At 46.1% G+C, this 25,020-nt stretch overlaps 1 protein-coding gene and 1 long non-coding RNA gene across 3 annotated transcripts; one reads left to right on the forward strand and one right to left on the reverse strand.

Annotated features, from left to right (window-relative positions):
• Positions 1-5,809: 5,809 nt before the first annotated feature.
• On the forward strand, positions 5,810-9,917 carry GINS3 (GINS complex subunit 3). The gene is made up of 3 exons (XM_090259560.1): positions 5,810-6,157; positions 7,920-8,153; positions 9,600-9,917. Exons 1-3 carry the CDS (start codon positions 5,972-5,974, stop codon positions 9,828-9,830), a joined length of 651 nt encoding a protein of 216 aa, XP_090115686.1. The 5' UTR covers positions 5,810-5,971; the 3' UTR covers positions 9,831-9,917.
• On the reverse strand, positions 7,692-20,218 carry LOC149994021 (uncharacterized). Of its 2 annotated transcripts, none has more exons than XR_016507783.1 (3): positions 20,056-20,218; positions 13,341-13,480; positions 7,692-8,373 (listed from the first exon to the last, which is right to left on the reverse strand). It is a non-coding gene; the product is annotated as an uncharacterized LOC149994021 (long non-coding RNA). The 2 variants fall into 2 exon arrangements; XR_016507784.1 differs by lacking the exon at positions 20,056-20,218 and adding an exon at positions 14,003-14,039.
• Positions 20,219-25,020: the final 4,802 nt, after the last annotated feature.

Consider the following 25,020-nt stretch of genomic DNA (forward strand, 5'->3'; position numbering starts at 1 on the left):
CTAAGCAAACAACCAGAATAAGAACAGAATCATAGGTATGGGGAATATTTGGAGGGTTATGAGCTGGGAGGAAGGAGGGGGAGAAATGGGGAAATGGTGCAGGGATGAAGAAGCATAATCGGTTGGTACAAAATAGACAGGGAGATATAGAATAGTACAGGAAATAGTGAAGCCAAAGAACTTATATGCACAACCCATGGACATGAACTAAGGGTGGGGGTGGGGGAGAATTGCTGGAGAGATGGGGGTACCAGGTGGAGGGGGGCAAAAGAGAGAAAACTGGGACAACTGTAATAGCATAATCCACAAAATATACCTTAAAAAATAATCATCCATTTTCAGGAAACCTGAGGTTTGCATCTTCCCTAGTGTCCTTGTGTATTATTTCTAAATGTGCTAACTGCCAAAGGTATCACTTTTCTATATATTTTTTTCATGCTGCATTGCTTGCAGGAAACCTGAATGCTCAATTTCTGACATTGAACAAGTTTTTTTTCTGGCATTACTGTCAATATAACCAACAAGGCGTTTGTGTTTCACAGCCTGTAATGTGGTTTGTTGTGTCAGGAGAACAAGAGCAGTAGGTTTTGGGGAGGTGTCACGTTCTATTTGCATTGGGTCCCCAACTGCTAAGTGCTCACAGATTTGAGCATCTCTGAGGTCTGAAATATCATACTTCAGCTCTTTGGTGGTATTGGAGATGGAGGAAGGGAAAGAGAATATTTTTTTTAAAAGTACTTGACCTGCTCATCATGCAATCAAATGGTCCTTTTCGTACTTTAAATCTCACATGTTGAATTTCAGCTGTGTGATAATGCCTTCTGTCTCCTGGTAGTGTGGGATGGAGGGTATTTTAAAAGTGTGTTTTTATAAACCGTTCAATTAATTTTTCTATTTTTTGTTAAACAAAAATGTGTATCTTCTAAAAAGAGGTTTAAGCAACAAATATTCTACAACTATTAGGTGAACAAGGTCAACTGTAAAGAAGTTAAAAGAACTCAATAATGATGTGATACTGATCATTGTAAACGGAGTAAACAGGCAACTGGGCCCATTTCCAAAAATCCAACAGCCGCAGTAGCTTCACCGGAGGATCGGCAGGAGCAGAGGGGCATTCCTGGTTCCTGCTGGAAGCGTGGGCCCTCGCTCCCTTCAGCACAGCCTCCAACGCAATATGTTAATACATAAAAACACCTACATGGCTGGGCCTGAGGATTGATTTAAATTTTTAAGTTATGTGTAATGATATTTCAGAAGATAAAAACTTCTCCGGGGACTGAACCATGGCGGCTTGAAGCTAAGTCACAGGGCCCTCTATACAGCCAGCTGCACAATGTTGGCCAATGGCGGGTGTCTTTGTCGGTTTGTAGGGTGCAATGACACCCCTCCCACCCTGACCTTATAAATTAGGAGACAGGGCAGGGCTGCCCGCGACTGCCACTTGCCCAGGATTCATTCCCTCTCTTCCCAATAAAACTCCTGATTTTCCTGATTAAAGGGGGCATAGGATGGTTGTAAGGACTCACCTTCGCTTTTGTTACAAAAATATATATTTATTTAAACTTCACATTTGCTTTATCTTTAAATTTCTTGGTGTTTTTGTAAAATGTAAAAATAATACATGTACAAGTAGAAAATGTCCAATCGTGCAAAAGGCTATCTAGTGATCTCTTGCCCTGACCCTCAATCTCCTCGGCCTCCCTGGAGGAAACAAGTTACCGTTTTTATTAATATCTTTTGAGAAATAGTCTATGCAAAGACAAGCACATCTATAAATAGAGAGCCCCATTTTTACAAAAATGGCAGCATGCTACACACATTGTTCTGCATGTCGCTTTTGCAAACTACACCTTTTTAGATCATGGTAGATTTACGTGCAATTATAAAAAACGACACAGAGCGATCCATGCACCCTTTTACCCCTTGGCAGTGAAATCTTGGACCCTCCAGGCCTGTCCCTCTGCCACCTGAATACTACCAAGTGACTGTCTCAATGTCACACGGAACAAAAAAATCGCTTGCCTTAGCCCTATCTGAATTTGTGTTCCACAAAATTGTGAGCTATAATAAAACAGTGGTTTTAAGTCAGTACATTTTGGAGAGCTTTAAAACTTCTTTACACAGACAACCAGAACAGAGTCTGACTCTTCAAAAAGTCCATTGTCACGGGACTTAAACAGAAAGGTGGCAGGTCTGTTTAAATACAAGGAACACCCTCGACTGGCTCCTGTAAGATTAACTAGATTACAAATACTTGGGTGACAGCTGTGGAGACGTGAACACAGACTAGTGTTCCTAATAATTTCCTAATATTTTTAGGAAATTATTATTAATTCTGTTAAACTATAATAACCCCACACCTTTGCCTGAAGCTGATCCTCAGATCTAGACTGAACCATCCTCACATTGGTGAGCTTGCTAAAAAGTCCTACTCACACTCAAAGGCCCCATTCTCATGCCTGTCCCCCCGTGAGGCCTCTGCGAACCCCTCTTCTGCCCAGGTCAGAACTCACCGCTCCTTCTGAGCATCTATAACACCTGGACACGGCCCCATCATAGCTTGTATCACCTCCTGTCACTACTTCCTCCACCAGGCACTTCACAGTCCAGAACACGTGTGCAGCCCCCGGGCGTCTAATAGGCTCCTGATCATCTCAGGTCGTGGATTAAATTATATGATAAATGACCAGGAAAAGATGAACAGATACGAGTGGGAGGAAAGGGTATTTTATGCAGCTGGGAACATGGAAAATGAAATGCTGGATTAAACAAGTACCTCTATTCTAAGGGTGTGATGGTGGCTTCGGTGTCAACTTCTGAGGGTGACACACACACAAACACACAATCTCTCTGAATATATGAGACGGGTTTACAACTTCGCCGGTACTGCTGAAGGCCGTGGGAAGACTAAAATCAGCGCCACACACCCAGAAGGTTGCATGGTGCCCATCTGTGTATTTTGATCTCATTGAAGGCGTTTTGGATCAGTGCTCAAGAAGCAGCTCAACCAAATGAACATTTAAAGTATGTAAAAATGAACTCCAGTGATTTAAGTCCATTCACCTTATATAAGATTTCAAACATAATACTGTAATTTCAAAGCACACACACACAAAAAAACAACAAAAACTTAAATCATTTGAACCCATAGGAGATGAAGTCGATCTGAATTTTGCAGGAAAAAGTTGAAGAATCATATCCTTTATCACCTTGAAGTATACCTAGAAACATTTTTTCTTTTCTTTCTTTCTTTTTTTATGTCTCTCTCTCTTTCTCTCTCCCTTCCTCTCTCTCTAAAAGCAATGAAAAAATGTCCTCAGGTGAAGATAAAAAAAAAAAGAAGAACCATTTCTAACTTTTATAATTTAGGTAGATATATACTTGATAAGCTATGTGCCACTTTTGTCACTAAATTAATGCAATTTTTTAAGTCAAAAGCTCAAACTTTCACTAATTTCACTTCTGATTTATTCACTGATTAGTTCAAGAAGAGGACAGATTAAGTAGAGTAAAAATATACAAGCAGTGACTAACAGTTTCACGGTGAGCCAAGACATCAAATAAGAAAAACAAGGCACTCTGGTTTTATCTTAAACATGGGCCTGTTACTGTAGAACTAAAATAACTGTGGTATTTGAATTCAGAGCCAATATTCTGGTCTGTGTACAAAACTAATGTCTTTCTTTGGCATTGAATCATTAAGCATCCATCTTAACTATTTCAACATAGAAAATGGAATAGCTTTCTATCTTGTCGGCAAATAACCTGCATTATCTTCAATGAGGCAAATTAATTTATATTTCTATCTCAAACTATTTCCAGTACCATATATTCATTTCATCTGCAAAATGATAAATTTTGACTATGAATAGTTTACTTTTGCATTGGATAGTGCAGCAAAATGGACATTTAAAATATGATAGCCCTGGCTGGTGTGGCTCAGTGGATTGAGTGCCGGGTGTGAACCAAAGGGTCACTGGTTCAATTCCCACTCAAGGCACATGCCTGGGTTGCAGGCCAGGTCCCCAGTTGGAGGCGCACAAGAGGCAACCACACAGTGATGTTTCTCTCCCTCTCTTTTCCTCTCTCTAACAATAAATAAATAAATATAAAATATGATAAAGGAAAAAAAGTCTCATGTAACTATCTCTAAATAGATACCTCCTAACTCTTAAAACTTCTAGGCTGGTGACTCCACTGGGCTGCCGACCTGCCTGTCTAGTGGCTCTAGACTCCACGAATGCAATCTGAACTCATCTTTTGCCTCCAACTGCCCCTCTTCCTGTACTCTGTATATCTGTTAATGACATCTCCATCCACCTGCTCAACCAGGTTAAGAACCTGAATCACCCTTGACCCCTCTCTCTTTCATTTCCTATATCCAGTTAGTGGCCAGGCACTGCCCACTGAACAGCTTCCGAACTGGCTTACCTGCATCTAACCTCTCCTTCTCCAATGCACTGCCAGAATTTCTTCTTCAAGCTCAGACTTATGCTATTACTTGTTCCAAAAACCTTACATGTTTTTTCCCGTTTCCTATGGAATAGCCTAAACTCCGTAGAATAGCACCCATGGCTTTCCACAATTTTGCCCTGACTCCTCCACTGCCTCATTTTGAGAATACCCAGGATTTAATTTATAGAGGAGACTGAGTGATGAGGACCAAGGTCGATGCCACTGGAGGTTTTATGGCTCATAGTTCCCAAAAGAAGGAGAACATGGGTCAGAGCCTTTACTGTGGTTTATCTGGGAGGAAGTGGGCAAGGCAGAGGAGGCAAGTTTGAGCGAGCTTGGGGCTGGATGGTTTGAATAATGCTGGTGGACTTTGGGCTAGAAAGGCAATCTCTAACTGTCCAGTTCTTGACCTTGGGGTGATTTAAGACAGGGGAACTGGTGGCTTGGTGTGTGAGTTAGATAAAGGAAGTGGTTGGGGATACGGGCTTTGGATTGGTGGGTTTGTCTATGAAAGGTATGTTTGCAGGCAAATCGTTGTTAATCTAGGAGTTAGCTCATCCTGGGAAGGGCAATTAATCCATAGAGCCCCAAGGCTCCAGGATGTCAAAGTATACAATACAGAAAATTAAAAAAACAAAAACAAAAAACATATCTCCCTTCCCATGGACCCTTTGCTCACAGCTCTACTAGCCCCAGAAAATGCCCTTTTATATGAAAAAAAAAAAAGGAGTTCTGTAGTGCATCTCTCAATATTCTGTCACCATCCATAGCCCTGATTGATTAGCACCCCCAAGTCTAGTACCATGATCCTTTCCCAACCCCCCACTAGACTAGTGATGGCACCTGACACAGGCACCCAATCTATAGCATGGCTGGCAACCTATGACCCTTGCGGTCTGCCTCAAAAAGATGATCTGAACCAATCAGATTTCCTCTTTTAAGGATTTAAATTAACAGCCACAAAAGGAGATTGCCAATTTCTTTCACGTATCAAGATGAACAGAGGTGCACAGTGACAAAGCCGGTCAATAGGTCTGATTGGATCAAGCCTGGGATGGAAGGCTCAATGATGTCTTTATTTAAGCCCCCGAATGTGTGAAGTGTTTTTAATGTCATATAAACATTTAAAGGACCACATAAACACAATCTAGTGTAAACGCACTCTGCAGCTCTAATAGGCATTTTCAGTTGCTTTTTAAACTGGGCTACACTCTGAGAGAAGAAAGCAAACTTCCCGAGGCCCCACTCACTGCTCCCCAGCTCCCCGCCTCGGGTGGCACCGAAATAACTCCTTATCGATTTCTTCTGCCTAGGCTGACCCTCCGGGATCGACTGCTCCTGTCTGGCCCGCCCCGGGTCGCGGGAAAAAAGTTTCAATCTGGCTGGGCGGCTGCAGCGACTCCATTCAACTGCCATCATTCCGACCGGCCTCCGCTTCCTTCTGCTTTTGCATACCTGTCTCCCTGAGGTCTTCCGAATCACCGGAGTGGGAGCAAGAGAAGCTCAAGCCGCCGCAATGTCCGAGGCTTATTTTCCGGTAGAGTCGGGTGCGCTGGGACCCGAGGAGAACTTTCTTTCCTTGGATGACATCCTGATGTCCCACGAAAAGCTCCCGGTGCGCACAGAGATCCCCATTCCACGCCTCGGCGCTTTCTTCCCGGAGCGGAGCGGAGGGGCCGACACAGACAACGCAATCCCTCAGGTAAGCCTTCTGGCTCGGCCCTGCGTGGAAAGACTACAGTTCCCGGTGGGCTTCGCGGCATAGGGCACCGCGTCACCAGGCGCGCTGTCTTCTGGGATTTGTAGTTTCAGGGGGAGACGGGGTCGTACCCGGCCACGGGACTGTCCGCACGTCGGGGCGCACTACTGTGGTCTCCCCACCTAGCCTGGGCCACCGTACGGAAACTAAATTTATGCTAGGTCAACACTGATTTCGTTTTTGATACTGTACAAATTAAGCAGTGTTTTCCCCACCACCATGTCTTAGGGTCGGCTCCTGCAGAATACTTCAAGATCAGGGTTATGATCACGTTTGGCTTAAAACAACAGCTTTAGCTTCAGTAAGAGCACGTGATAAGTCTGGGACCCACACATGGTTAGATTCCTCCCTGCATATGATGACGACATCAGCAACCATCGACTGAGGGCTTTGGTGCCAACATGAATGGGGTGGGGAGAGTGTACTTTTCCATTTATCACCCCTTTAATTCTTCAACAACCGTATAACTAGGCACTGTTACATGCAAGGAAGCTGAAGCCCGGAAAAGTTTGGCAGCTTGAGCAGAGTTGCTGTAGGTGGTGAGCTTGGGGGCGACTAAATGACTTCACACACATACAAGTGTGCCCCAGGAACGTGGCTTGTAGTGGTTATTTTTGAATTCCCATTTAACGTGTGTTTAGAAGGTGTTTTTGTTTGGCCTGAGTTAATTTTTATCAGCGTGATACATATACAACCTTTTAAAAGTCCAACAATATTAAAGGATAGGAAATAGCTGGCCCTGCCTTGTTCTCCCCCACTTCCTTCCCTTTCCAGCTCCACTTGGTCTACTTTTCTTAGTATTTCTTCAAGATTCACCTCCCTATCTTTAAATAATGGTCTTAAACATCTGGATTTGTTGAAAATGTAAACGTTATGTATTGACTTTCCATTATAGTAGATAAGAATTAATTCTCTCAAACACCTGGGTAGACAGAGATGAGGTGCCTGCCCATCCTTTCTTCGTATTTCCCTCACTTTTACCTGATGTCCTTCTCTGTCCCAGGATCCCATCCAGGCTGCCACATGCCATTTAGTCGGCTTGTCTCCTTAGCCTCCTCTTGGTTGTGACAGTTTATCCGACCTAACTTGCTGTGTTTAATGACCATGACAGTTTTGCCTTTAAAAAAAAAAAAGTTTTTTTCTTAGTTTCTGGTCAGTCATGGCCATCTCATATTTTCTAATTCTGATAAGGCTTTAAAAAGATAGCAAAACGTTTCTGTTTTCTGTCTTCCTGAAGCTGTGAAGTGGTACTGGGAGGGAGGGGCTGCAGCCTCAGCTCAGGCTGCACCCACTTTTCTTTATATCCCCCAGCACCCAGGGTGGTGCTTAGCACATGGTCGGCCCTCAGTAAGTGTGTATGTGGCCTAGATACTGAATAGTCAAACAAAGTAGAAATGTTCCCTGTACCTCTGAAATATCTAGACTAGGATAGTTTTTGTTTATGCCTTTATACCCCATTTTTGTTCTCTATGTTTTTATTGTATAAACTCCATTTTCTCTCTCCATCCTATCACGACATACGACTTCAGCCCACACGATTCATTTCTTCAAGTCACAACCACACCTGTGTTTGAGAAGAGATTCGAACTTACGGCTGTATGACTTCACCTCCAAGTGCATCCCGGAGAGAACAGGCAATATCACTTTTGTCACACACACATTTGCGTTGTCATTGTTCTTCAGATCTTCATTCTCTCTGACTCAGGGCTCAAAGCTGGAACTCCCCTTGTGGCTGGCCAAGGGGCTCTTTGACAACAGGCGGCGGATCCTCTCTGTGGAGCTTCCCAAGATCTACCAGGAGGGCTGGAGGACCGTGTTCAGTGCAGACGCCAACGTGGTGGACCTGCACAAAATGGGGCCCCGCTTCTACGGGTTTGGCTCCCAGCTCCTGCACTTTGACAGCCCGGAGAACACAGACATTTCCCAGTCTCTCCTACAGGCAAGTAATTGGTGTGAGACTATGGCACTGCCCAGGTGTCCCGAGCCAGCTGTCACTGTCACCCAGGGAAGTTCAGGACATACACAATTAATGTGGTAGTTATTATTCCGGGTCAGCCTGCAGTTAGCTAATTACATTTGCCAATTATATATGTTCTTAAATAGGACTCGTCTACTGCTCTTCATATTTGCTTGTTAAGAGTTGGAACCCGCAGAAAGTCCTGGAATTAAGAAAGGGGTGATGGTTAATGACAGGTGTCGGGCATGTAAATACACAGCCACAGCCCAGCCCCAAGACAGGTCTGAGGGTTCCTGGTGGAATACCTGCAGTATTTGCTCATTGTTCCCCTCCCTTGCTCTGGGATTGACTTGGCTCTGCTGTGTACTAGCTGTGTGACTTGGTCAAGCTACTTGACCTCAAGGCATCAATTCGTCACCTGTTAAAGGACATAATAATAGTGCCAAAAATATAGAGTCGTAGTGAGACTATGTAGAGCCATTTAATAAACAATCTATTATTATCCATGGACAAAGCACTGTTGTACATTTGTTACTATCCTTTGTGCTATAACCTTACTTTAACTCTCATAATTATTTTTTATTCTGTTAAAACTAGAAGAAACCATCCTTTCTGCTTCTTACTTTACTTACTCATTTGTAACTTTATAAGAACTGTGAGCTCAAAACACTTTTGCTCCTTGGACTGGGCTGACACCCTCCACCAGGCTTAAGGGTTGTTTGGCCTAACGTACCCTAGTGCTGTTTGTGAGAGTTAAAAAAGAAAACTGTTGCTATCCACTCAGAAAAAGAAACCAATACATAGACTATAGACAGTCCAAGCTTGTGAAACTCTTCAGAGCAGAAACCATTTGCCTTCTAATGTCGCCAGGACATGTCCTTGAACTGCAACACTGCCCTTATCCAGGGAGTTCCATGTTGTCTTTGTCACTGCTCTGAAGTGTGGTAGACTGGAGTTGCTCCCACAGCAGGTGAGTTTGCCACGAGACAGTTGCAGAACTAAAGGAGGGCTTGTGGCTTGGGCTCGGAGCCCTGAACTGACACCCCTAGGTTGTGTGTGTCTTTATCCTGCTCTCAGCCTGAAAACAAAGGAAACCGCATTCAGCTAAATTGGGAGTATTTTTTAGTTGAAGCCTGTCTGCATGTGACCACAGTGTAGTGTCATGGCCTTTGTTACTAATGACAAAAATGGGTAATAATTTTCTAGGGCTTGCTCTTGCCAGCCATTTGCTAGGTGCTGTACATGTATTACTTCATTGGATTTTCACAACAACCTGTTTGACGGGCGAGGAATTCGAGGCTCAGTAACATGAAATAACTCACTCAGACCTCCTCCTGACAGTCCTGAGACCAGATCCTTCCCTTGCGCGCCATTCAGATGTTTGGGGATAATCGTGGATCTGATTTCTCTCCCTCCTTTCCTCTTTAGACTTTTATCGGCCGTTTTCGGCGCATCATGGACTCCTCCCAGAATGCTTACAATGAAGACACTTCCGCGCTGGTCGCCAGGCTGGACGAGATGGAGAGGGGCTTATTTCACACAGGGCAGAAAGGGCTGAATGACTTCCAGTGCTGGGAGAAGGGGCAGGCTTCTCAGATCACAGCCTCGAACCTCGTTCAGAACTACAAGAAGAGGAAGTTCACGGACATGGAGAACTGAAGGCCAGAAGGGAGCCACGTTGCTTCTTGTAGACTCATCCCTGTGTGTCCTTATCAGGAGCCTGGCTGACCCTGTCAAGAGCTGGAGTCATACTCATGGCTTACGTCCTGCAGCTGTCCCCACAGTGGTGACATCTGCCTGGAAAAGGAGGTGCTGGGGGGTGTCCCTGGCACTGTCCATCTTCAGGACTACCCCGCCCTGCTGACCCACTGCCCAGGCTACTTCACCCGAGAAGCCACAACTGCAGAGACATCCATGTCCTTTATAAATAAAGATCGTTAATACATACATCGCAATAGAGCTGGAACCGGAATTGCATGGGCCTGGGATTTGGACTTAGATGTCCAGTTTCACCAGCTCTGAAGGACAGATTGGGCCATTTCAGTGTGTTCACAGAATGTTCTCTTGAGCTGAATTGCCTTGTCTTCCTGGTTTTCACAAAAGACAACACCCCCATGATGCTGGTCTCATAAATATCTCCTGCCACTGGCCTGTGGGAAGTTACCCCAACTTCCAGAAACAGTCACAAAGAATAAAGAAGGAAAAAGGAAAGGGAGCTGAATATCATGGCCTTTACTAAGGAGAAACTGCTCTCCTCCTCTGTAATCTGAGGGTCCCAGGACTCTATAATCAGCCCAGACGGGAAATGGAGAAACGGAGCTTGCTTTTGTCTCTGGGGGTCTTTACGGCATCCTCAGTTCTTCCATTCCCGCGCTAGAAAAGCTGTCAGGCAGTCCAATTGCAAAGTAGTGATTAAAGGGTGTTAACCAGCCTTTATTCCCTCAAAATCAGGACTCCAGTTTGCTGGTTCGGAAGGGCCCCGTTGGAGAAGCTTACCATGGCGAATGTAAATAGGCAAGAGGCCTTGGTTATTTTCTTTTTTTTCTTCAGTCCATTTTACAACATTTTTCCATAGAGGATTCCTGACCGTTTACTGAGAATGTGTTTAAACAAGCACAAAACTCTTTCCCTGGAGATCCAGGAGGAAGCCTCCATTGGAGCAGGAGACAGCGTTCCTGGGACCCCTGGAATGTTTGAGGGACACTTGTCTGCACACCGCTGCACCCCCACAACGAGGGGGGCCTGCCTTTGTCGCGGGAAACTGGAGAGGGATTTGGGTGCGCAGACCGTGCCAACTTAGAACATCAGAAATGCTTTTAAAAGGCCTGTTTTCAGATGGAATCGATGTTTTTATCATTTGATTTTGGTGCTAAATAAACGATCCGCTTTGCACTTGCGTGCATTCTGTACAAGTACAATTTCTATCACTCGGCTGCTGCAGATGGTCAGGCAGAGCTGTCAGAGAGCTTTGTCTCTGGTCCTTTTTGACAGTCAGCCCACATAGATCCATCTTTTAGGCACTGCTCTTGTTTGCTGGATAGTCATAGAGAGGAGTGACATTCTCTGTAGGAATGTGCTGTGTCCTGCGGACGTGGGACATCCGTGGTGACCACAGCACTTCCATCGAGCCAGAAGCCCCAGAAACAACTCACAGGGTGAAAAGGCATGTTATTTAATTTCTAGATTCCTCATTTTCACAGATGGCTTTGTATTTAACCTTAATCGTAGGGCTGCTGCCATTTTTTTCTCTTACTAAAAAAAAAAAAAAAAAAGTTTGCTCAGGACCCACGTACCAGGAACATGTGGTGTGCACGGGCAGAATGTATTCCCTGTTTTAAATTTTAAACGTTATATTACAAGATTATATTAAAAGTAGCTTTGGAAACCCATCTCCATTACAAATTTGCCTTCAGGCCTGTGAATTGCTACCGCTGTCCCCCATAACTGTCCTCAAATCAGTCTCTTGGGTTATTATTTGCTCCAAAGAGGTGAATTTTTTAAACTGAGTCAACAAATTGACTGAAATACCAAATCACTCTTAAAATCAAGGGGGGAAATGTCTTTCCCCTTCAAAGTTCTGTTCTGAGGTAACTCTGGCCTTAATTGGAGATGGAAGACCTCACTGTATTCAGGTGTTTCCCTGGAATCATCTGGGCTGCAGAGGGGGGTAGGGCAAGGCTTCGTCTCCTGGGTCAGCCCCTCCTGCTCTCTGACTTCTGACCTCTGACCTCTGGACCTCTGCAGGCTCAGCCCCGAGATCTCCAGTAGCCGTTCTCCCTGCCTACAGATCCGCAGCAGTGTCAGGCCTTGAATACCAACCACGTGGTGATGGCTCCCCATCTTCCCTTTCCAGCTCAAGCCTCTCCCTCTTAACTAAGCCCCAGCCTGACGTTTCCGCCTCCACATCTGACCCAACGTGGCTAAAACCAGGCTCCTAATCTTACCCTCCCATCTACTCCTGTGACCTTCATCATGTCTGTTTCTGACAACTCCGTCCTTCCCTGCTGCGCGGGACAAAATCCTGGTGTCCTGGCCCTCTTTCCCTCACTCTCCGTATCTTCAAGGTCTGCCTTCACGTCACCTGCAGAACCTGACCACCTCTTCGCCACCTCCCCTCCTGTCTTGGACGGTGTGGCCACCTCCCTTCGGCCTCCCTGCAAGTCACCCTCTGCCTGGCCTTCAGACATGCCTCACCGTGGCAGCCAGAGTTGTCTTGTTCACAAAGAGATCAGACTTTCATTCTCTGCCCAAAACTGTCCCATCTCAAAAAAAAAAAAAAAGCCGCTCCACCATCCCAGCACCATTTGTTGAAAAGTCTTTCTTTACCTCCATGATTTGGCATTAAATTTTCTTACTACTTCTATAGCAGAAGTAATTTGTTTATTTTAAATAAGCATTTCACCTCCTGCCTAAGAGATTTCTGAGTATCCTACAGAGCTTCTCATTGATCTCTCAGCACCCCCGGACCTGAGAAGTTTCTGGAGTGCTGGGAAGTATAGAGTACTCACTCAAGTAAGACACAGAAGTTCAAGTTCACTCAGTCACACTTTGAATCTGTCTGCTCTCCCCTGTTCCATCATCCTCCAAGAAACCCCAGGGGAGTTTTTCATTGTTGTGCTTGGAACAACTGTGCTTTAGTGAATAGACACTATTTTATGCTGATCTTGACAAAAGAAAATAACGGCAGAGGCCACGTGCAGGTCTGAAATCTTCGTGTTCAAGGGGAAAACCTGGACTTGAAGTAACGTGTTGAAGAAAATGTAGGACAGATGCTTAACTCTATGAACCTAGTTTTCAACAATCCTTATCTAGTATAGGTAAACCGAACATTTTAATATTGAATATACATAGAAACAATTTTCAAAAGACAATTAGATGCCCTACACCTAAAGAAAAGTGTCTAAAAATTTGGAATTCTGTTGCTAACTCTTGATACTGATACTGCCGTTTTGAATGAGCAGTAAATCTCCCGTCCTTGGTGTGTAGTGAATAGAATGTATAGTGAGCCAAGGGCAAGTCTGAGAAAACAGACAGTCACTCTCACTGAGGACAAGGGATTGGTACAGGTGGATCAATACTGCTGTTTGAGCTCATTTTGTTGATTTTTCTAGGCCTCTGCATTTTTGCCTGGCTAGCCAAAGGCGACATGGTGTGACAAACACAGCTCACCTGCCACGCAACCTTCCTCTAGGATGCACGTCTTCTCCCTGCCACCTGTGATGTGGTCTAACGCAAGTGGCGGATGAGGCCATCCCCAGAAGCCAGAAGTCTCCCATCTGTCTGCTTTTCAGAGAGCAAAGTCAAGTCGCCTAAAAGAGACATCGTAGCTTTAAACTTTTGATTTGGAAATAATTTTAGATTTCTAGAACTGTTGTGAAGATAGTGCAAAGTGTTCCCATGGACCCCTCCCCCGGCTCTCCCTAATGTCTTATGTGCTCACTGTCCGCGTATCAAACACGTCCCTAAGCCACTGGCTTTACTCATATTTCACCAGATTTTCTGCTAGTGTCCTTTTTCTGTTTCGGATTCCAGTCCTCTGTTGCATTTAGGGGACAGTCATTTCTGAAAGCAAAACGGAGCCTCAGACTCTTCCCTACATGAACTTCAGAAGTTCAGCTTATTGCCGGGTCCTGCTAGGCCCTGCCCAGGAGCCAGCCGCTGGTAAGTGCAAGGACGGAAAGAGTATTTGCTTTTCACCTGGAGATGAAACATTTCCCCCAATACTTGTATCTGATGGGAAAAGGCCTCTCTGAGTAGCCTGAAAACTTGTAGCGCTCTCTCTCCCCGGGAGCAGTAACTTGTTTTTCTCCCTTTTCCCATCTGTCACCTACCAGCTAATTCTCTTTGTGTCTAAACGAGCTTCAGATGAGCATGACTTTATACAATGTTATTAACAAGTGTCAGCGCAGCTCCCAAAATAGAGCCTGGGCGCTCGCTGCTAAGGTTTCCGAAAAAGCAGCCTTCAAGGGAGCACAGAACCAGATCATCCTGGCAAACACCTCCCGCCTCTGCCCAATTAAAACAAAACAAAAAAAGGCCAGAGTTTTAGATCTTCATGACACTCTCTGCTCCCGAATGACCCCTGAGAGAGTTTATTTGACTCCTCCGTGATTTGCGCTATTTGCGCGGCTCCCTTCTTGCAACTAAAGTTCTTCCCCCAGGACAGCGTGTTTCGTTTTGATGCAGGAAAGCTGATGGCTAGCTAAGGAGTACAGATGCCAGCGCCCCAAAAGAGAGAAGAATGGTGTGGTTCAGGGAAGGAAAAGTGTGGCGAGAGCGCGTTTTGATGATAGAAGAAACGCTGGAGACAGAAACCAGTATTACAGCCAGAACTGCCAGAGTCCTGGGCGGGGAGTGGCCTTATCTTAACGACAACACGAGGACGTGGTGCATGGCTCTCTATCTCTTAGGTTCAAGAGCAAAACATTTTAAAACCTTTTCAAAAGACACCGTCATTTTCTAATTTAGCACTTTATTCACTCACTGCTTTATCTCAGATTCTGGATAAATATTAAGTAATGTGACTTTTTCCCAATAATGAAGTAGTCCAGGAAGTATTACCTCAGGTTTTGAGCCAACTCCGGCCGTGAGCCATTAAACATTTCAGAGGATGGTACCAGCTGAATTTCTAGATTATTTCAAAGATTTTTTGGAGGAGCACACCACAGAACATGATACATTATGTTTGTGTGTGGCCAACAGTGGAAATCAAGTTTCCAACTTCTAAGGCATTTTCAAAAGAAATCGATAAAAATGGAAAACCTCACTCTGTTTTGAAAGATTGTTATTTCCATAGCCAACTGTGATTTTTAAAAGGCTTTTCTTCCACTGCAAATCAAACAAAGAAGTCAGAGGGGAAAAATGCACCTCGGGTTCCTGCGTGTATATCTGCCGAGCGAACAGTGTTTAGCCGAGTTAAATGGAGAGGAAGGTACTGCCTTGTTTAGTTACAGCTCAAGCCCACCCACCGCCTGGATGCCATCCACGCAGTGTGACAAGACACCTCGGGGGACTCATGTTTCCGAACAGGAGATCATGTCTTCTGGCTCCAAAGACAGACAGGAAGCCAAAGCAAGAAAACTGGTTTGGGGGTCACGGCTTGATCGTATTCTCTGTGGGACCCCTTTATGTAGCGATACCATTTCTGTTTCTTTCTAGAAACGGAATGGGTGGCCGATGTCTGCGGATGGGCCCACGTTTTCCCTGCCTGCCTTGGGTCAAGGAGCAGAGAGGAGCTGCCTCCTGCCCGGGAGAGCTTTCCGTGAGCCTCCACTCACCAGTCGCCAGCCACCACTCTGGGGTGTGTGCCCAGAATTCACTCGGGAGGCCTCAGAGGCAGGGACATGCCTGCTCCTTCCCAATTCTTCCCAAATAAGCAGAAGACGGAGTAACGGGAAAGGCCCTAATCAGAGCTCCCGGAGCCGGTAGCTGCTGCGCAGTGCCTTAGAGCTGAAGGTGCCCAGGCTGCTTAGTAAACCTCTTTATCATGTTATATTTAATACAGGTGGTAGAATATACGTAACGCATCTTCAGATTATGAAGTGTTATAATGAGACGAGCACCTGTGAACTTCCATTTGTCTGTGTTCTAGAACATAATCAACACTTCTGTGTTCCTTCTGCCGAGTTCCCCATCTAGATTTTGTGTTTATTACCCCCTAGCTAATGAAGATATTATTTGGATTTGCTTTTGTATTTCTTTCACCTGTTTTTATGTTTTGGCTTCCAGCAGTGCTATTTCGGTTCGTTTGCACTGCGGAAGGATGTTCTCTTGCGGGAACATGGCATGATTTCTGTAAGCGTTCTCGTATCGCTGCCCATTTGGTTACTTTCCAGTCTATTTTTTCTGTTGTACCGGGTGGGGCCAAAGTAGGTTTCCCAGTGGCGAGGATGCGAAACACAGAGTTTCTTCCTGTGCTGTTATTTATTAGTTATGGCATTGATTTCCACATGAACAACTGCACACCTACTTTGGCCCCAACCTGTGAAAGGTCATTGTCACTGTGCACCTGCTTCCACGCATCTGAATCATTTATTTAAGAGTTTCTACAGGTGAACTTGCTGGCTTGTAGGATCTGTGAGTGCTCACCTTCACAAGGTTGTGCCAATTTTTGCTCCCCTCAGCTACGTGTAAGAGTCCCTATTATAAGATTTCTTACTTTTTGCCTATTTAATGGGTATAAAATGATACCTGAATGTGATGCTGCTTTGCATTTTCCTGAGCGCTCACAAAGTTGATTATATTTTACTTCTTAAAAATATTTTTTAAGGATTTTATTTATTTATTTTTAGAGACTGGGGAAGGGAGGAAGAAAGAGAGGGAGAGAAACATTAATCAGTTGCCTCTTGCCCACACTTTGACCGGGGACCAAACCGGCAACCCAGGCATGGGCCCTCCCAGGAATTGAACTGGCGACCTTTTGCTTTGTGGGACGATGCCCAGCTGAGTCACACTGGTGAGGGCTTGATTATTATTTTTTATATGTTCATTGGCCCGTCATGCTCCCTCTTCTGTGAAATGCCTTTTTGTGTGTCTTGTCTGTTTTTCTATAGACCATTTGTCTTTTTCTTACTGATCTGTAGAAATATCCTAGATATTAATTTTTTATCAGTTATCTGTGTTGCAAAAATATCTCCCAGTTTGTGGCTTGCCTTTTAATTTTCTTTGTACTCTCTTTTGGTGGATAGAAAACTTCTTAACCTACCTTTTCTCTTTTAACAGAAGAGAAAACAGCCGCAAAGAGGTAATAAGAATTCCTCACTATAAATGTGTTACAGCAGGAAGTTGAAGCTGGACCTTTACCTAATACCATATACAAAAATTAACTCAAAATGGATTAAAATCCCAAACATGGGATGTTTAAAAAGTACTTTTAGGAAAAAAACATAGAGGAAAAGCTTCATGACATCATATTTGATAATAATTTCTTAGATATGATATTAAAAGCAAAGACAACAAAAACAAAAACAGACAAATGGGACTATGTCAAATAAAAAAACTGCACATTAAAGGAAACAATAGCCCTGGCTGGTGTGGCTCAGTTGATTGAGCACCAGCCTGCAAACCAAAGGGTCACCAGTTCAATTCCCAGTCAGGGCACATGCCTGGTTTGTGGGCCAGGTTCCCCGTTAGGGGCATGTGAGAGGCAACCAAACAATGATGTTTCTCTCCCTCTCTTTCTCCTTCCCTTCCCCTCTCTCTCTCTCTAAAAAAAAGAAAAAAGAAAGAAAATATTCTTAAACGAAACAACACAGTGAAAAAGCAAGCTACAGAATGGGAGAAAAGATTTGCAGACCATATCTTCAATAGGGAATTAAAATTCAGAATACATAAAGAACTCCGCCTACAGCTCAACACCAAAAATAATAAAAAATAACCTGATTTCTAAAATAGGCAAAGGACTGCATAGGTGTTTCTCCAAAGATAACATACAAGTGGCCAATAAATGAATGAAGATGCCCAGCATCACTAATCATTAGGGAAATGCAAATCAAACCAGTGAGGTACTACCTCGCACCGATCTGGATGGCCATTATTATAAAAACAAACAAGTGTTGGCAAGGATGTGGAGAAACCGGAGCCCTTGTGCACTGTTGGTGGGGATGTAAAATGGTACAGCCGCTATGAAAAACAGTGTGGAGTTTCCTCAAAAAATTAAAAATATCGATTCCCAGTCAGGTCACATGAGTAGGTTGCACGTCAGGTCCCCGGTTGGGGGCGCGTGAGAGGCAACCACACAGAGATGTTTCTCTCCCTCTCTTTCTCCTCTCACCCTCTCTCTAAAAATAAATAAATAAACAAACAAACAATAAAATTGTTTTTAAAAATTATTTAAAAAGAATTTAAAAATAAAATGACCATACGGATCCAGCAATTCCACTTCTGGGTATATACCCAAAGGAGTTGAACGCGATACCCATGTTTGCAGCAGCAGCATTACTCACAAAAGCCAAGAGGTGGGAGCAGCCCACGTGTCCGTCAATGGATGAGTGGAAAAAGAGGACGTGGTCTTCACATGCCGTGGAATATTATTTGGCCTTAAAAGTGAAGGAAATTCTGACACCTGCTACAACGCGGATGCACCTTAGGGACACGATGGTAAGGGAAACAAGCCAGCCACAAAAAGACAAATACTGCATGACTCCACTTCTGCGTGGTATCTAAAGGAGTCAAAGTCTTGGAAACAGAAAGTAGAATGGCAGCCGCCAGGGGCTGGGGGAGGAGGAGTGGGCATTGTTATTCAAAGGTATAGAGTTCAAGTTTTGCAAGAGATCTATTGCACAATTGCTGACCTGCACCCTTAGACCTGGTTACGATGGTAAGTTGTACGTTATACATTTTCACCACAATTAAGAAAATTTTTAAAAAATTGTAAGTGATAGCTGACAAGAGCTAGCGTTCATTGAGCACTTACTCTGGACCAGGCGCTGTAATACCAGCTTTATCCGCATTATCTCACTTACTCTTCACAACAACCCTAAGAGATACATTTCTGTTTCCCTCATTCTCCTGAGAAAGGGACAAGCTCGGCGAGGTTAGGCGAGGTTAAGTAACTGCCCGAGGTCATAGCAACAAGCGCCAAGCCCAAGGCTGGACCCCAGGTCCGGCTGATTCTGCACATTAGACTCTTAGCTGCTCTGCTCCAGCGACCAGTGAGCGGCAGAGCCAGGCCAGGGGCCGGGCAGCCCCCTTCCCTCCACACCGCCAGGCGCCTCTTCCCCGGGTTTTGGTCCTTCCAATACAGTTTCTACAGGCATCTCCATGCCGTCACCCCTGAGCGTCTCCTTTGGGACACTTGGCCCAACCTGTGCCCATGTCCCGTCACCATTATCGGCAATAAAAATAGGACTCTATTTCGAAACACCGTTCACGTCACTGACAATTCATGCTCATTCCTGAGATTGCAAGTTGCTATTTTTGAACAGTTACTTCGCATGGCCTCTTGCCCCAGGGGCCCTTGGCCTGCCTAATCTGGGCGTCTCAGTCGGCAGAATGCGGTGCGGCCCTCTGGGTTTGATTAGACGTGTCCGATCTACAACGTTGGCTGTTCCCAAAGATCCCCTGCTTCCCTCCATCCCCACCCCTTGCTCAGAACATAGGGCCAGATGGAAGGGAGTTTTGCAGAAAGAAGGGCCCGCAGGACAAGGCTGGCTGGTGTCCAGCCTCTTCCGACGGGGATTTGACTGACAGCAGGAACGAACCCCGTCCTTTCACATCTCCAGTGACGGCGTAGGGTGTGCCAGTGCTGGGCACGGGGTCCGCAGGGAGGAGTGGAACGGTCACTCCTCCCTGCCCTCGTGGAGTTGAAGCTCTCAAGGGGCATTCGATCTGATTGCACCAAGGCCTGTGGTGTGAATTAAAGGCGTGGGAAGGGGAACAGCTGGGAGCAGCTTCTTCAATGCGTGTGCTTACGGAAAGCCTGCCTGAATTATGAGGCAGCAAGTATTGTCACCGGCAGTATTGAGCTAGAAAAGGGGAGCAAAGGGGACTAGACACTGAGCTTCATAAAATGGGGAGCATAAGCCTGCTTGCTGGCTCAGAAGCTACAGCTTCACACCCCAGCGGGTGACAACCTTGCTCTGCCAAGGGGATTCACACTCTTCCCTTTGCCCCCACAGGTTCTGGATTGTTGGGGGGGCGCAGGGGGAGATGCTGGACCATCAGGGCCTGTCAGTCTAACTAGGGGGTGGACCTATCAAAGCCTGAGAAAGTTTGGGAAGTTGATTGGCTTTTCTGGGACAGCACCTGGTCCATGCCACACCCAAGCTCCCGGTTATAATCCCAGGGGAACAAATAAGCTCTCTCTCTCTCTCTCTCTCTCTCTCTCTGCTCCTAAAGCACTAAACTCTCTTGCTTGCGACCCCCACTTGCATGGCGCACGCACCTGTTCTCTCCACAGCCCCCAGAATGGAGCCTGAACACCGCAGCACAGCCGTGGACCGCAACTGGAAACACAAGCAGCTGGCCGATGCTGGGCTGGACTGGACTTCAATATGGAGCAGAAACTCCGGGCGGTGGCCCTTCTCCTGGCCCTACTGAAGACAAGCTTGGGCCTTTTCCACGGTGAGCTGTGCGGTTCCAGAGCGTGCCCTGGTGCTCAAATGCAGACTCGTGTGGCGGGGGCAGCACAGCCAGGGGTTGCCCCCCGCCCCCACCCCCTGGCCTGGAACAAGGACAGGCAGGGCCCGCTCACGTGGATCTGGCTGATTTCAAGGTGCAGAGGGAGAGACAGAAGCGCCTTTCTCCAGCTGCGCCCAGTGAAACGCCACGCTTGGTTTCCGCGTGCCCTGGGCGGGGCTGAAACTCTCACCAGGTGTGATAGGAACGAACCCTCTGCAGCAGGTTGGGAGCCTTTAAACTAGTTCAGAGTTACAGAAGTCAGGCAAAAAATAAAAAAGGGAATTGTGTTATCTTCAACTTCAGTTAAGTCAAGACCCGCTGCAGGGGGAATGTTACCAAACTCTCTGCTAAGAAGACCCACCTTGGGGCTGAGTATAAGCCTGAGACTTCCATCCCAGGGGTCCTTTAGCCAGGAAAGTTCTCCTGCCAATGGCTGAACAGCTGTTCACTTCAAAAAACACCTGACTCCTCCACAGCACCCAGCCTGACTCGGTAATTGCTCTGATAGAAGCAAGTTCATGGGGCTTTAATAAAAATAGAACCCAAACAGGCAGAGTCCCCTCTTTTTTGCAGCCCCAGGCTCCTCCAGCTTCAATGCCACAGGTGTCAGGGCTCGTCCCCTGATGTGGCGGGGCCCCGCTGAGGCTCACATAGGGCCGTGACCTCACCGACGCTGCAGGAGTTTCAAAGTCAACGCAGAGCTATAGCACACCATGAACTATAGCCTGTTCTATCACAGATCTGGGGGGGAGAAAACAGGTCAAATCATGTCCCCAGAGTTGCCACAGGTGGTAGAAGCTTGGGGATGGGGGCGTCCTGTGGGCTTTGCTGTCCAGCACCCCTGTGACCAGCGAAGTTCATGGGCTGCTCCTCAAGCTGATTCAAATCTTCAAAAACTAAATGGGGGTCTTTTTTAAAAAAATCTCACTAGCAGTTTTTACGGAGGATGGTGTAGTAAGGGTGGGCCCAGGCTCTGCGCTGAGGCCACTTGCGTTCGATCCCAGCTTTGCTGCTTCAGAGTTGCCCAACTTGGGACAGATGGCTCACCTCTGGGCCTCACTGTCCTCATCTGTAAAATGGGGTCATAACCATGGTTGCCTTGTAGGGTTATGAGGAGCCCATAGTGAGTTGTATATAGACTGCTCAGAGTAGTGCCCAGAGAAGCACAGAATGGTGAAGAAGATAAACAGGGCAATGTGATGTGGGGGTGACAGGGCTGGAGTGCTTCAGACGGACCCCTCGAGGAGCCTCAGGAGCAGCCAGGCCCACAGGCAGGGGGAGCAGGAAGTGCAAAGTCCCTGGGGTGGCAGACAGAAAGGCCAGTGAGGCTGGAGCACAGAAATGGACCAAGGGAAGGAAGTGAGAAGTGGTTGTATTGGGTTGGCCCAAAAGTCTGCTTAGGTTTTTCCACAAAATAAAAGACACATTTTTCATTTTCACCAATTACTTTATTGATTGGGGTATTTTGAGTACGTCAGCTCCTGGGCACATGCACATTCCCACCAGGCCGTGGGGCTGCCCACTTGACCTCTGTCAATGTCCACACCGCTGCAAGGTCCTCACCGTGATCCATGCACCCACCATTGTTCCTGCCTGGGGCGTAAGAGCGTCCTGGAGACCGCGTCACCTACGCGCCTTGCTGGTGGCTGAGCTGGCTCCAGTCCTGACGGTCACCAAGATCCGCGGCCCTTCCTGAGACTTCCTGTCAGCCTGGACAGGGAGTCCTTGAGCAGCTCAATGGGGGGAGGGGACAGTTTGGAGTTTGGAAGCTTTTTAAAAACTCTTTCCTATTTTTTAGTATGTACTTTTTAATTGATTGTTTACATAATACGGGTTCATGTATGCACAGACTTATAAAAGCTTCAGATCATCCAGAACCAAGCAGAAGTCCCCAGCCCTGCTCCCCGCGCCTCCCAGGAGGTAACCTCACTATGCAGGGGGCTTCCTTCCTGCCCCTCAATGCCTATACGCTCTTACACAAGGCCTTCGTGTATGTTGGACCTTATTACACATTCCGTTCTGTAGCTCCCTTTTTCTGCCTAACCATGTTTCTTGTTAGAGATCCATCTACCTTGTCTTCTTTGTTGCTGTTTTTAACAGCTGCATCATTTGTGCGACATGGAGGTATCCTATTTTGTGTGACCACTCACGTTCCCTGAGGGCTTGGGCTGTTGACAGTTCTCACAATGCTGCAGAGAGTATCACTGGACTTACCCTGGGACTCCCATGCAGGGACATCTGGGGAGCTCAGCCCCGGATGTGGAATTGCAGGATCAAAGGGCATCGTCGGCAGCCGTCTGTCTCGAGAGACGATGGTGTAGCTTCTTAAGTGTCTATCTGCACCGCCGAGAATGGCTGTGCAGTCCGACTCGGGAGTGACACGGTATCTGTCTCCTGCCGTGTTGAATCGACATCTTGCGATGACGCTGGAGTGTCCTCTCCAGTGGAGCTGAAGCTACAGAGCCTGGGCAGGGTGATATGGAGGGTCTCCTGTTGCCCATGCAGCAGACCCCCCCTCTCTTCGCAGCTGAAGGATCCAAGGAAAAGACGGAGTCAATACAGCCTGGCTTCAGGTGCGCCGCAGGAGTTGCCGGTGTTGACTACAACGTCAAACCGCCTTAGGGACTCTGGCTCCGGATTTTCTGTCGGGGTTTACTCCCTTAGCCTTTCCCCTGAAGAGGTATGCCGCAAGGCAGCGGAGGTTTTTTGGAATCAGAGTTTTCCTTCTCTGATGTGCCCTGACTGGAAGATCGAACCAGCGATACTTAGCTCGCAGGCCGACGCTCAATCCACTGAGCCAAACCAGCCAGGGCATGTACATTTCATATTTTGGTAGCTACTAGCAAATTATCTCCCCAAAAGCTGCCTTTTTCTTTTTTCTTTTTAGAGAGAGGGGAAGGGAGGGAGAAAGAGAGGGAGAGAAACATCACTGTGTGGTTGCCTCTCACATGCCACCAACTGGGGACCTGGCCTGCAACCCAGACATGTACCCTGACTGGGAATTGAACCAGCGACCTTTGGTTTGTGGGCCGGTGCTCAATCCACTGAGCCACACCAGCCAGGGCCACCTTTCTCTTAAAAAAAAAAAAAGTTTGTTTAATTGCAAAAGTGATTCATGTTCTTGCAAAAAAATGTAAAGAATATAAACAAGACCGGAAAAGGACATTTTAAAACACCTGTAATTCCACCACCCAGAAATACAGTTTTTCACATATAATCTACTTACTTGAGTCCTTCAGTTGTTGCATATATGTATGTCTGTAAAATGTGAAATTTTTATGAAACTGTCATAATGAAGCCTGATTTTTGCAGTTAACGATATATCACAAAGATCTCTCCAAGTCATTAAAGATTCTTCCATGTGACCCTCTAGGTTGTTGACATAGTTAAGGGGCAAGAAGGGAAAGCTTATGTGGAAGGAGGGAAGCTACAAAGAATTTTTTTAAAGACATTGGCAACCCATGGGTGGGGTCTGTTCACACAAATTGATCTATGTAGAAGAGATATTCTACCACCCTGGTTCTTGGATGTCTTTGAGAATCTGATAAAGCCAGCTTCTTCTCAGTAATGTGTGTGATCTCACAGTTTATATATTACTCAGGGATCCATGACCCGTCTTCCCCTGCCAAAATATTCCTGGCCTACACAGTCATTCCATTTATTTATTTATTTTTAAAGATTTTATTGATTTATTTTTAGAGAGAGGGGGAAGGAGGGAGATGGGGAGAGAAACGCTGCTGCGTGAGAGACTGGGTGCCTCTCACATGGTTCCCCACAACCCAGGCACATGCCCTGGCTGCTTTAGTCCCTCTGCCCGTTTCCTCGCTTGCAAAAGCCAGGCGACAACAGGCGGGTTGTAGGATTGTGAGGTTTAAAGAGGTCATGTGCATAAAAAGTTTAGAACAGAGTCTGACACGTGGTAAGTGCTAATGAAATGTCAGCCCTTATTATTCCCAGGGCTGTGGTTTTGTAACATTTCTAACTATATCTTTGTACACATCTGCAGTTACTGCCCAGGGGTAAATTCCTAGAGGTGGAAGAGCTGAGTGGAATCATTAGCATATTTATAAGACTGTGGATACATACATAATGCAATAATTATTCTAGGACTAGGTTTCCAATGGGAAGCAAATGGAAATAAATCCCTGTCCTTGTGGGGTTTACATTAGGAAGGAGGTAGATTGATTTGAAAGTGCTGTGGAGAAAAATAAAGTAGGGAGGGGGGTTGGGAGTTCTGGGATGGGGTGCGGGTGCAATTCTAAAAAGGATGGTCCAGGAAGCTCCCTGAGAAGGCGACATTGGAGCAGAGACCTGAGGGAGGGAAGACCACGAGGACACCAGTGGGAGGAGTATTCCAGGCAGCGGTAATAGCAAGGACCAAGGGCCTGGGGCAGAAACCTAGGAGAGTGTGCATGAGGGGGAACTGGGGGGAGAAGAGGACAGAGAGGTAGGGGGTGGGGACATGTCCAGCTACAGGTCTAGGAAGGATGAAGTAGGTTCAAGGAGACAATTAGAACGAGCTGAAATAATGGGGTTTTTTTGTTTGTTTCCATCTCTGCTCAAGAGCACTCAAGGGAAGTGACAATTCTCGCTGTGTCCCAGTGAGGAATCAGAGGTTCCTTGTTCTCGGAGTAAAACGTGTGACTGTGTCAGATACTCAAGGCCAGTCCCTTTCTCCCCAGAACAGCACGAACCCGGAGGGAAACGAGACGACGCGAGCTTGTTTAGT

This window comes from Furipterus horrens, unplaced genomic scaffold (genome assembly GCF_987537825.1).
Source record: "Furipterus horrens unplaced genomic scaffold, mFurHor1.1.pri manual_scaffold_13, whole genome shotgun sequence".
In the NCBI taxonomy this organism is placed as follows: Eukaryota; Metazoa; Chordata; class Mammalia; order Chiroptera; family Furipteridae; genus Furipterus; species Furipterus horrens.

Coding starts and splice junctions, on each gene's coding strand:
- GINS3 (XM_090259560.1), top strand. CDS start 5,972: ATGTCCGAGGCTTATTTTCCGGTAGAGTCGGGTGCGCTGGGACCCGAG. Junction 6,158..7,919: donor CAGACAACGCAATCCCTCAG/GTAAGCCTTCTG, acceptor TCTCTGACTCAG/GGCTCAAAGCTGGAACTCCC. Junction 8,154..9,599: donor TTTCCCAGTCTCTCCTACAG/GCAAGTAATTGG, acceptor TTTCCTCTTTAG/ACTTTTATCGGCCGTTTTCG.